Source organism: Mytilus galloprovincialis, chromosome 6 (genome assembly GCF_965363235.1).
Source record: "Mytilus galloprovincialis chromosome 6, xbMytGall1.hap1.1, whole genome shotgun sequence".
Taxonomy (NCBI): Eukaryota; Metazoa; Mollusca; class Bivalvia; order Mytilida; family Mytilidae; genus Mytilus; species Mytilus galloprovincialis.
The window spans coordinates 83,612,360-83,625,911 of NC_134843.1; the positions used below are offsets into that span (position 1 = coordinate 83,612,360).

Below are 13,552 nucleotides of genomic sequence, written 5' to 3' on the forward strand. Positions count from 1 at the left end.
TTGGGGCAAGTATGGACACAACATTCAAGCTCAATCTAATTCAGCTCTAAATTTGGATTGTGATTAAATAGTTGACACAGCATAGGTCTGGTCTAATGAACTTATTTTTTTTGCCTTTGAGCAATTCACTATGCTGTTGAATATAAATCCTCTCAAATAAATGTTTGAAGAAATTTTCTTTTTATTTATTAAATCTGATATGAGAAAAATTGAACCCCCCTCCCCAATTTTTTTTTCACATCCCCCTTTCCCTTATTCCAAAATTGATCTCAATTCAAATTTCTAATGGAGTTTGCAACAATAACTACTCATTTATATACATCATAAAATATTAAAATGTAAAAAAAGTGCTTGTTATCACTGAATGGTAAAGATTGTTTTTATTTATCAGTAGTAAAAGTGAATAAACATTGTATATTGTATAAAACAATGATTTAAGTTGATTCAACTACTATTCTGGACAAAGAAAGATAACTCCAATTGAAAATTTCTTGCTATTGCGCAATATTGTGCAATTAGATATTTCTTGCTATTGCGCAATACTGTGCAATTGGAGATTTCTTGCTATTGCTGAATACTGAGCAATTGAAAATTTCTTGCTATTGCACAATACTTAATATAATAATTTTGGATCCTGATTTGGACCAACTTGAAAACTTGGCCCATAATCAAAAATCTAATTACATGTTTAGATTCAGCATATCAAAGAAGCCCAAGAATTAATTTTTTGTTAAAATCAAACTTAGTTACTTGTCTTCGGACGACGCTGACGACAACGTGATACCAATGTACGACCAACATTTTTAAAATTTTTGCGGTCTTATAAAAACTGCATTTTACCCTATTCACTATTTTTAGCCATGTGAGCCACCCTGGTTGGTGGTTGGCAAAATTATTACGATTGACATACTTGGGTAGGATTGCTACGGAACAACAAATGTAGGCGTGTTATACACCATTGTAAAGATAAATCAATTTAGATTTACGATATAACAAGTTTAAGTGTGGTTGACAGGCTTGAAAACGGCATATAACGGAATTTCTTCACTGCCTGACATTTTTCTAAAATGCAAGTTAAGAACCTTTTGTTATATTAAGGTATATAGGATTTTTTTTTCTGAGACAAGTGCCTGTGTCTTGACCTGATAAACAATTTTACCACATGTCAGATTTGCTTTAAAAGCTTTGGTTTCCGAGATATAAGCCAAAATCTACATTTTACCCCTATGTTCTATTTTAAGCCATGACGACCATCGGAATGGTTGGCCAGGTCACCGGACACACTTTTTATACTAGTTACCCTAATGGTGATTGTGGCCAAGTTTGGTTAAATTTTGCCCAGTATTTTCAGAGAAGATTTTTGTAAAAGTTTACGAACGACAGACACCAAGTGATGAGAAGAGGAAGAGCAAAGGGCCAGGTGAGCTAAAACACTAGAAGCCCTCATTTCTGTTGCAACGCAATAATTGGTAAAAATCATCACTTTAATAAGTACAAAAACCTTTACTACAATAATAAATCCACCAATGATTTTGATCCAAATAGAATTTTTGTAGATCATCTTCCTGATAAATTTTTGGCCACATAAAATGTTTACCAGTTTCTGTGTGATTTTTCTGTAAGAAAATTATAAAACAAGCATTCAGTGAGTATTGCATAACAATCCAGTCCCCTCCTAGTAAAAAATTCTAACTTGATGTATAACTTGTCCTGGTCTTAAGTATACAACATTCATCAAGTAAATATCAAATAACAAAACTAAAGGCTCTTAAGAACCTGTGTCGCTCACCTTGGTCTATGTGCATATTAAACAAAGGACACGGATGGATTCATGACAAAATTGTGTTTTGGTGATGGTGATGTGTTTGAAGTTCTTACTTTACTGAACGTTCTTGCTACTAACAATTGTCTCTATCTATAATGAACTTTGCCATTAGTAAGGAAATTATTTTACAAACATTTACCAAATTAATGAAAATTGTTCAAAATGGACTATAAAGGGCAATAACTCCTTAAGGGGTCAACTGACCATTTTGGTCATGTTGACTAATTTGTAGATCTTACTTTGCTGAACATTATTGCTGTTTACAGTTTATCTCTATCTATAATAGTATTCAAGATAATAACCAACAAGAGGCTGTCACAACGACAGCAAACCGGGTTTATTAACATTTATTTGTGTCTTGGCAATATCACAAGAACCATAACTGATGAACGGTGAAAGTGAAAATCGTCAATATCAAATTTGATCTGCATTTTGTCATCAGTATCAACATATTAAAATTTGAAATAGCTTAGGTTGAATGGTTCATGAGTTAATGCAGCAAAAAGAATGGAAACGCCATTTTTTATCTTTCAAGAACCATAACTCCTGAACAGTAAAAGTCAAAATCGACATTATTAAACTTGACCTCCATTTTGTCATCAGTAACAACATATTAAAATTTGAAAAGCTTTGGTTGAACAGTTCATGAGTAAATGCACGGACATGACTGGAAACGCCATTTTTCAATCTTTCAAGAACCATAACTCCTGAACGGTAAAAGTCAAATTTGTTGTCAGTAACAACATATTAAAATTTTAAAAGCTTTGGATGAATGGTTCATGAGTAAATGCACAGACAACATTTGTTTGCCGCCCGCCCGACATCCCCAAATCAATTATCGACATTTTTGTCACAAAAATCCTGTTAAAAACGACAAAATTTATTTAAATATTACCAATTGGGGGCAGCAACCCAACAACCGGTTGTCCAATTCATCTGAAAATTTCAGGGCAGATAGGTATTGACCTGATAAACAATTTAACCCATTGTCAGATTTGCTTTAAATGCTTTGGTTCCAGAGTTATAAGCCAAAATCTACATTTTACCCCTATGTTGCCATGGTGGCCATGTTGGTTGGTTGGCTAGGTCATCGCACATTTTTTAAACTAGATACCCCAATGATTGTGGTCAAGTTTGGTTAAATTTGGCTCTGTAGTTTCAGAGATGATTTTTATAAAAGATTACAAAAATTTATAAAAAATAGGTAAAAATTGACTATTAAAGGCAATTACTCCTTAAGGACTCAACTGACCAGTAAGGTAATGTTGACTTATTTGTAGATCTTACTTTGCTGAACATTATTTCTGTTTACAGTTTATATCTCTCTAATAGTATTCAAGATAATAACCAAAAACGACAAAATTTCTTTAAAATTACCAATTTAGGGGCAGCAACCCAACAACTTGTTGTCCGATTCATCTGAAAATTAGAGCAGATAGATCTTCACTTGATAAACAATTTAACCTATTGTCAGATTTGCTCTAAATGAGTTATAAGCCAAATACTGCATTTTCCCCTATGTTCTATTTCTAGCCATGGCGGCCATCTTGGTTGGTTGGCCGGGTCACAGGACTCAATTTTTTAAACTAGAAACCCCAATGATGATTGTGGCCAAGTTTGGTTAAATTTGACCCAGTAGTTTCTGAGAAGATTTTTGTAAAAGGCCTTCGGGCCAGGTGAGCTAAAAAAGTGCTGAAAAATTATTATTTGAGTTAATTTTTAAGTCCAACAACCATAACTCTGCACAAAATCGGAAATTGATCTGTAACTTGTCATGATTAAACTATAAACCAAGTTTCAAATCAATATCTTCCAAGCATGACAAAAAATAGTGTGGAAAACTGATTATTTGAGTGAATTACCTTAGCCCAAGGACCATAAATCTACACAAAATTTGAACTTGATCTATAACTTGCCATGATAGAGCAATACACCAAATATCAAATCAATATCTTCAAGCATGAAGAAAGAAGTGTGGAAAACAATTGCTGCACAGAGTGCAAACCTTTATTTCCCTTCGTTATTAGAGGACAAAATAGGGTCAATTAAATAATTGTGTAAATTATACAACATACTAAATAAAGCCAATATTTACAAGATTGTGACACAGCCAGAACCACTTAACATCCAATCAAGCAATACCAATATTACATAAACTTAAGTTAAAAGCTTGAAGATAAAATGTAAATAAGAACCCAACATAAAATGAATATATCAGACAAAAAAAACATTAGACAAAATATAAAAGGTATCCGACAATTTGACACTGACCTTTGGACATACATAAGGTGAAGGGCAAACTTATAAACAAATATTTAGAAGTAATTTCTTTACTATGTACAACATGAAATGAAATGAGATGATTTCTCTGACATAAAACATGTAAAAGTAAAAACATGATTTATAAATGGTCCACAAATAGTCATTAAAATGATAGTCCTGATACATTCTTTCTTCTCTCATACATGATGGATTGTGTTCTGTTCTTTCAATATCTGGGACCACCTACAATCACAAAGATAAATAAAATTAAATAAACATATACTGCTATAGCATTAGTAGAAACAAATTATTTATTATATATATCAATGTATATGGCTGAAATTTTAGAAGATCCATCAACAAGTTGCTACAGCGCAGATCATAAAAGTGGTCAGGGCTACATATGTTCCGGTATTGAGGGATGAAAGGCAGTCTGTTTTAGCACCTGGACTCAAGGCAACTGTAATTGAGAATCATAGTGCATAATAGTGTTAAAAGTTGCTCTTGTACCCAGGATCTATGTATTATTAATATGAAGTAACATCCAAACTGGATTCCTTCATTTTTTGGCGGGATAGCTATTTATAGAAAATCGCATGTTACCACAGCTGAGAAAACAGCCACTACATACCATGAGTAATGACAGCATATACAGGAATTTTTATCCCCCAAGATAACCCCATCAATATACAATTCTTAGTAGAGGAAATTTGGCTGTAAATTCAGAATTTTCCCATATAAAATAAGTGCTATTCCATCAAAATAAGTCGTGTCCCCCCCCCCTATGCATCTAATTTACTATTAACAAGTGTAAGGCAAAATAATCTGAAATTGGTTCTTTGTTGAAATATTTTGAAAGTACCTTCCTTAATGTCCTAAGTACCCTCCCATATTCACTTTAATGGAATAGCCCTTAAGGACATGTGAATGTCAATATGCATTCTAATGTCAGTGATTACCTCTGTATCCTCCTCTCATTCCACCTCCACCACCACCTCTGTATCCACCGCCAGGAGGTCCTCTAGGAGGTCCTGAAAGATAACAATTAAAAGGTTATTATGCTACGTAACATTGAAGACCCATTGGTGGCCTTTTGCTGTTTTCTGCTCTGTGGTCGGGTTGTTGTCACTTTGACACATTCCCCATTTCCTTTCAAAATCTTATTTAAGTTTACAAAAAATGTATAGAAATAACATAGTAGAAACTCCAAGAAGTCAATATATTTCCATCTAGTTTATATGCACAAATCTGGATTTAAAAATGACATTTTTACAGTCGTTATCATGGGATAATTAAACTTCTGTTAGAGAAACATTGCTATAGAGCCAATTCAGCAACAGTGTGTAACAAAGGTTTTATCCTCACTATATCAAATGCAACTGTTTGTGTTTCAACCCAGCACATGGTAGGTGGATTATCAAACATACATGTACTCCTAAAAAAGGATCATAAATTACCCTTAAGTGTGGTATAAGTTTGTTGACAGCTGCATGCAATAGGAACACTAAAGCAAACAAGATAATTCAATATATATTACCTATCAATCATGCTTTTAAGTTATGCCTACACTCAATCATTCAACCTATTTATATGCCTTTGTAAGCAAAAATTTACCTCCACGTCCTCCTGGCTGCATACTCTGATAGGATGGACCACCAACCCCTCTAGCTGGACCCTGTAATCCTGGTCCACCACCACCTCCTGGACCAAGACCACGTCCAGCTGCTCTACCCATACCTTGACCAGGGCCTGCTCCTGATAAAGGAACTCTTGCGATACCCTCCTGTCAATAGAATAAAAAATAAAATTTTGCAAAATTTTTTTTAGATTTTCAAATGAGCCGATTGCTTACAATGTCAATAATATTTATGACTGTCCTTACATTTTATACTATATAAATATTTTGCGTAACTCTCTTGTGTCTTTAAACAATTTTTACATTTAATTACTAATTCAAAGTACCTACATTTATGGCTATTTGTATAAATATCTCTTTTTTGTCTATAAGTTAAATTGTGATGCACAGAACTTTTAATGCTTTTTTCAAATTTGACATCCTACTTCTAAAACTTGTGAACATGTAGTTGATTCTCCACATCTCACTTTACTCAGATGTTACTACTTGTATATTTCTTCCACAGTGATTTATAAATGAGTTTGTATTTTACCTCTGCAGGAGGGGGCCCTTCAACAGTCATGGAAACCAGATGTTCTCCACGTAACAATACCAAGCCTAAAACTCTCTTCTCTTCTTTATCACTTCCTTTAGAGCTTTTTGGTTTGATTTTACGGAACTCATCACAGTCTCCTAATATTAAGTTCATGTGCTTGTCAAAAGCTTTGAAGGTTCCTATAAATGTACGGCCGTCCTGCAGGGTGCATCGCATCCTGTAGTTGACATGCTGCAACATCTTAGAACTCCTCCCCACAGTCTACAAGGTAAAACAACGATGTAAATATGTTTAGACAAATGACAATTCATGATAACATTGGTAGTATTGTTGTGCGACTATAAATATGTGGAAATTAGGCCACATTTAAAAATATTTGGTTTGGGCAAACCCCTTTCCGAAGGTAGAGACAGTGAATAGGTAGGTACACATCTATACTATTAAACGAGAAGATCTCATTGTGTGTGTCGCTTCTCTTCCTTCCACGATTAATTAATCACCATGCCTCTGTGTTCTATAGGTAACATGCATAGTCGCATTTCTCATCCATTCTTATGATTATTCAGATAGTTATTTTTGGAGAAAAACGACAAAAAAGGAGTCCGGATATTGATTCTGTCATCAGACTGACTTTACGTCAAAGATAGACTTCCGGTTTAAAACAACCAATCGTATGATAGTTAACAAAAATCGAAAAATAAATAAGCCCATCAGAGCGTTCTCCATATCATGGTGTTTAGATCGTAAGAACCACAACTATTATACCTCCTTAGAGCTGAGGACAATTATTTTACGCGTTTTATCTACATGTAAACCACTATTATGCTACTTTATTATATAGATCCTCTCTGTTTTCTGTCTACTGTTTTCTTTGAAATGTTTACTATTTAAGGGGTCATATATATTAAAATAGGTAAAACATGTGGAAACAAGAATGTGTCCATAGTACACAGATGCCACCTCGGCACTATATTTACTAAGTTTCGAGTTGATTGGACTTCAACTTCATCAAAAACTACCTCGACCAAAAACTTTAACCTGAAACGCGACAGACTGACGGACGTCACGAACCAACGCACGGATGTACAGACTAGAAAACATATTGCACATAAATGGGACATACAAATTTATTGTTGAAAGTGAAAGTAGTTATTTGGCAAAAATGAAAGTAGGGTAGAGACTAGAGGAAGACAGGACCTTTTTGGGACTTCGGGATCGGTTGTTTTTAAGCTCGGGATCTGGGGATTGATCAATACGGGATCCGGGAATATATTTTTCGATTTTGGTATTTCGGGATATGAATTTCTTTAAATTCTGCATCTTGGGATTTCTGTTTGTAAGACCGGGATTTCGGGATCAGGACCCCTCCGACCACCCCTCAAATTAGCCCAAGTCTCTCAAAAGAAAAAGCACTGATGAATCCGATTGTCCTAGAAGCATATTTTATTAGACTAATAATGGTCTATATATAAGTAGTTACATTAATTTATTGTTTGAAGCATGGCAAATTTTTAATTTAATTTGACTTTTATGCATTGTAGCAAAGGAGAATAATAATTGTGGTCTGAGGCCAGAAACACGAAAATAGTTTAATTTAACAGAAAGGAAACAGATACAAAAAATGTATCGAACTTTGGAAAAAGGGAGAAGGCTTTTGATACCTTTCCTGAAATTCTCCATGATACATTATTATCTTTTACAAACATCATCCTACAACAGTTCACAAGCTGTATATGCCTGCGATTTCGTGGGTGTGTTCTGGTTATTTTTATGCAAAAAGATTTAATTGAAGTCTCAAATGTTTTTTTTTAGTCTTCATGCTTATCTGATTATTAAAAAAATCTTTTTCACATCAGGACACTAAAAGATTAAGAGTAGGCAGTTATTTTTATGGCCCTTTACACTGAAACACCCATTAAAAAATGCTGAACATTAATAATTTTGTTACTCACACAACACCTCTGGTGGGTTCTTAATTCTTTACTGAATTATTCTTGTAAGACAGAAACAAAAGGTGTCCCAAAATCATGAGTCTACTCTTTTGACAGGAACCATCAAATTGACAAAACAAATAAATCTTATTTATATGCCCCAGACTACGGGCAATCTTATGACTACTGATGGTAGCTTAAATATCCAAATTTATGACAATAGCAATGATTTTAATTTTCCTGTAGTCATCTTTCCATTTCTGTGTAGCAACATCCCAGTGGCACCCAGGGCTTTCCATTGAAGCCGGTAGCCGGCAGAAATCCGCCGTTTGCGGTGACTTCAAGTGCAGGCTACTTCACTGACAAAAATATAAATTTAAAAAGAAAAAAATATCTTTTTCAAATGTTTACAGGCAGCCGAGACGTATTGTCGCAAAGTCGCGGTCACGATAAACAAGGATGAAAAGTCAGTGTTTACCTTGGGCTAAATATAGTTCACATGAATTCAGGTTAGTGATTGGTTGTCTATTTAAAGTCCGAATGCATCGTTTCTTTTCAAAGATAACAAGAGAGACGTTCCGGTTGTCATTGAAAGATAACAATAGAAACGTTCCGATGGTCATTAATTCGTTAGCTTTTTTTTTGGCTTTTAAAACGTGAAGACAATCAGATAGGATGACAATCTTATTGTTATGGAATAATATCAGTCAAATTAAAGAAAGTGTAGTAGATCATATTGTTCAAAATCTGGAAAACAGTATCTTTTGAAGTTCAAAACCCATGTGGTGTTCAGGGGATCAAGGTCAAAAACGAAAGTAGAATATTGTCGACTCGACCTCAAATAAATAACATTTCCAAATGATTTATGTATCCTACTTATTGAACAGCTTCCAAAAAAAAAAAGAGAAAATCAGAGGATATATCAATTTTCTGTCAATGATTGAGAAATAATTGTATGATTTAAATACGCGTAACAGTCTTTAGAGAGAAAAGGGGGTCCATGATTTGTTTACAAATGCACGTAGTTATGCAAAATAAATCGATCAAGATTTCTAACAAACCCGAATCATTATATAAATAAAACTCCTTTAAAAGTAAATGAATTTTAAGCATACGGTAATAAAAATAAAAAAACTATAACATAAAAAAAAAAAAATGAAATTTCTTTGAGATTTTTTTTTCTTTCTTTAATTTCATACATAAAAAATGGTCATTTGAAAGATGAAATTAGGTGCCAGGAGATTGTGAGAATGCAGGATTTTGCTCTATTTATGCCAAAGCTTCTGGTGGCCTGGACTTGAGCGGCCCCAAGACCCGCTGCCGTAAGGCACCAAGCTTATAGCTTGGTGGGCGTCCGGCTTTGCTGAACGCATGTTACAGCCGCCTATAATTTAAACTGAGCCTTCTACTTCAATTTCAAGGGAAAGCCCTGGGCACCAGCACATGGAGTATATGTGTCTCAATTGATGCGTTACTCTAGAGCTACATATTACGTTGACTTTGATGTACAAGGAATACTGCTTTCTCAAAAGTTTCTAAGACAGTGCTATGAATCATCAAATTAAGGTCACTGAAGAATTTTTACGGTCATCATCATGAGCAGATTGGCCAATATGACAAAAGTATGTCAGAAATCATATCCGACATTCTTCCTCAGTCATAACAACCTTCGATCATTACCAAACTGAACAAAGAAATAACATGACGGGTGCCTTATACAGTTATACGTTTTAAAAAATGCAGTCGACATGTTCCCGCATCGGATGGAACTTATATTATTATTTCTGAATGGATTAATTGGAAATATTTTGCACATACAAACACATAAAAGGTAAGAATTTTTATATATGCAATTATTTTTTAGCCTTCAATGAAAATTTGATGTCCAAATTGGGTCTTAAAGTTGAGAGCAAAATATGCTCTCAAAGTCCATCTGAAAATGGCGGCTTCAGCATTATGACGTAGAAGTAAGGCGTCAAAGAAAACAAATATAATAGCTTTCAAGACGTCATATCTATTTTGACTATGGTTTTGATTGTTATTGTCAACAACACACACTAGGTCGAGGAAGGCAGAACAATGTGAGGCAATAGATCAGAGCAACAAAGGGAGTTTTCAACACTATTAAGAGATTGATTCCAACTGCCAGACACAGAAGCAACTGCACCAACACGAAGAGTTCAGAGCCAGATGAGCCATTGTGGACTTGACAGCATCAATTTACTAATTTGTTCAACGTTTTTAACTATCTTGGCTTATAATTTTCTTATAGTAAATGAAGAAACCTCATGTTTCACGAGCGCGGTTAAAAATCACTGAATGATGAGGTCAATTCAGAACACAAAAAGGGGTTCCTTGCGTCAATCGACTCAATTACGAGTCTGTGTTTCGTGCCAACACTGCGTAATCTTTATTAAACATATAAAAAAAACACAATAGACATACAGTTCTTTCATTATGATTATCATTTTAAACTGTCTACCAATATATACATCTGAAAAAGGAATACAAAACGAAAACAAATTAGCCGCCATAACAAAAAGTCATGCCGGTAGTACATTTCCAAAGTGTGTCAGAAGATATAGAAATGTGCATAACAAGAAATACCTGTGTCATTTTGATGATTTGATGTTGTACGATTAAAAACTGGTTGTTATCATTATAATTAAACAATTTAGACGTCGATTAATTTAGATTAATGTAAGACGCCAAGCAAAAATATTCAAGACGGAAGTCGTCAGTGTAGCGTTATGTAGCGCCACCTATAACGGAAGTTGTGTTTGTTTTTTTTTCTCGGTCCCACTAATTAGGAACAAGAAGAATTATAGCGACACGAAGCGACAAGAAGAAATATTAGCAACAAGAAGACACTTTGAGCGACAAAAAAGTTCATGTATTATTAAAACAATAGATATACAGAAAAAGTCAATTAACTTCACTAAATTCTTAGTTCTTTGATGACCATTTATATGTTTGCATTTTTATAAGATAAAGAAAAAATCCATTAAAACATACTTTTACGAACGCTGCATATATATATATAGGCGGACCAAAACATCTGATTTCTGGCCTACTATTAAACCTTTCATTACAAAAAAGGTAGCAACTTCACCAAAAATAGCATTCTATATGACGAAGAAACCATAATAAGTGACCAAAAGAAAGTAGCAGAACATTTCAATGATTTTTTTTATAAATGTGGCTAAAGATATTGGCAACAACACACCTGCTATTAATAACATCCAGAGGCGGATTTAGGGGGGGGGGGGGGCAGGGGGCCCGGCCCCCCCCCCTTTTTGGGAAAAAATTGGTTGCTTATATAGGGAATCTCTGAAGCGTCATAAAAAAAGCAACAGGAATAGATGGCATATATCAGTGAAAGTCCTAAAACTAGCACAACCAGTTATCACTAAACCAATAACTGAATTGATAAACAAGACTATAAAATCAGCCACTTTTCCAGGCAAATTAAAAGAGGCACAAGTTGTACCATTGCACAAAAAGAACAATGTACCTGATGTGGGCAACTGTAGACCAGTAAGTATACTTCCAGCAATTTCAAAATTTTCCTGAAAGAGCAATTTACAACCAGCTAGTTGAATACTTCTACGCACACTTTCATCAATACTTATCTGCTTTTCGACCAAAATACGGATGTCAAACTACTCTACTCAGAATCATCGAGGACTGGAAAATGGCACTTGATCAAAATAAGTTTATTGGCTCAATAATAATGGATCTATCTACGGCTTTCGATTGTCTTCCTCACGATCTTCTACTGCTTAAGCTTGAAGCATATATGGTCTTAACTTTCTCATTAAAACTCTTTAAAAATTACTTATCTAACAGGAAACAATGTGTTCGAGTTGGTTCTAGTCTGAGCAATTGACAAAACATATACAAAGAAGTACCACAAGTTTCTATTCTTGGTCCTATACTTTTCAACATTTTCATTAATGATATATTTCACTTCACCACACACAGTTCACTTTACAATTACGCTGATGACAACACATTATCTTATGCAAATAGAGATATAGACACCGTTATCTCCACACTTGAAAAAGTCAGTTTGGCTCTGATAGAATGGTTTTATTCCAATCAAATGAAGGCAAACCCTGAACAAGCTTTGGCAATTGGGAAAAAAACAATGGTCAAAAACATTACATTTGAACTAGCAGGTAACAAAATAAAATGTGAAAAAGAGGTCAAACTATTAGGCATCACCATTGACTTTAAACTAAATTTCAACACGCATATATCAAACATTTGCAAAAAAGCATCCAGACAACTAAATGTTTTAAAAAGACTTGACAAGTACTTAAACAAACTTGGAAAACTAACAATATATCACTCCTTTATTCTGCTCATTGTCCTGGCATTTCTGCTGCTAGGCCAGCACTACAAAAATTTAAAAAGTACAAGAACGAGCGCTTCGCTTCGTTTACCAGGATCACAATAGCACATATGAAGACTTACTATTAAAATAAAAAATGCCATCACTTAAAGTGACGCCTAAGAACCATGGCAATAGAGGTCGTTAGAACAGTCAATCATGAAAATCCAGTATACCTCCATGATCTTATAAATATTAAAAAAAAACAAAATATTCTTTCAGATACCAAAATTTAGCTGAAATACCTGACGTAAGAACAACAAGGTATGGCTTGAAATCTTTCAGATATTCTGCTGCCAAACTATGGAATGAGTTGCCAAACCACTTTAGAACTGAATCATCTTTACCCAATAAAAGAGTCTAATAAACTCATGGAATGGCAACTCATGCCATTGCAGTGCATGTGCTTAGTTTTATTTATTTTATGTTACAGCTTGAAACATAATAGTGCTACTTTTGTGTTTGCTTAGCTTTTTATAATTTGTACTATGAAATGCTGTGCTTTAGTTTTTATGTTGCTTTTAGCTTAGTGCTTATGCTTATGCATGTGTATAATATATAGTATTTAAATTAGTGCAGCCCGGCTAAATGTACATGAAATGTATGTTCTATGTCTTTTATGTTTTAATGTATTTATTGTGTATGATTATTATGTAAATGACTTTGTATGTAATTGTCGGTTATAAAAGCTCTCTATGTGTATTTGTTATGTAACATGCCGATTGTAAATAAACCTTTAATTGAATTTAAATAACGCAACTTTATTACTTGCCGGTGTATCAACGAAGGGGGTAAGAGAGGTCCTGATTTCGAAATCCCGGGCTGAAAAAACAGGAAATCCCGATATTCAAAAAAAAAAAAAGAATTCCCGGATCCCGAAAGGGTCAATCCCGATATCCAGAGCTTAAAAGCACGCGACCCCGGAGTCCCGATTAAGGTCACCCTCTCTATCATATATATAGTTTGA

At 34.3% G+C, this 13,552-nt stretch overlaps 1 protein-coding gene across 1 annotated transcript; it reads right to left on the reverse strand.

Annotated features, from left to right (window-relative positions):
* Positions 1–4,139: 4,139 nt before the first annotated feature.
* On the reverse strand, positions 4,140–10,967 carry LOC143080533 (small nuclear ribonucleoprotein-associated protein B'-like). The gene is made up of 5 exons (XM_076256415.1): positions 10,797–10,967; positions 6,256–6,519; positions 5,702–5,870; positions 5,047–5,118; positions 4,140–4,330 (listed from the first exon to the last, which is right to left on the reverse strand). The coding sequence occupies exons 1-5, from the start codon at positions 10,803–10,805 to the stop codon at positions 4,314–4,316; spliced, it is 531 nt and encodes a 176-aa protein (XP_076112530.1). The 5' UTR covers positions 10,806–10,967; the 3' UTR covers positions 4,140–4,313.
* Between the last annotated feature and the right edge of the window lie 2,585 nt (positions 10,968–13,552).

What these genes read in the sequence shown, in the direction of transcription:
- LOC143080533 (XM_076256415.1), bottom strand. An exon ending in AAGGGCCCCCTCCTGCAGAG is followed by an intron (nt 5,871 to 6,255) that starts GTAAAATACAAA and finishes TTCTATTGACAG; the next exon opens with GAGGGTATCGCAAGAGTTCC. An exon ending in GCAGCCAGGAGGACGTGGAG is followed by an intron (nt 5,119 to 5,701) that starts GTAAATTTTTGC and finishes GTTATCTTTCAG; the next exon opens with GACCTCCTAGAGGACCTCCT.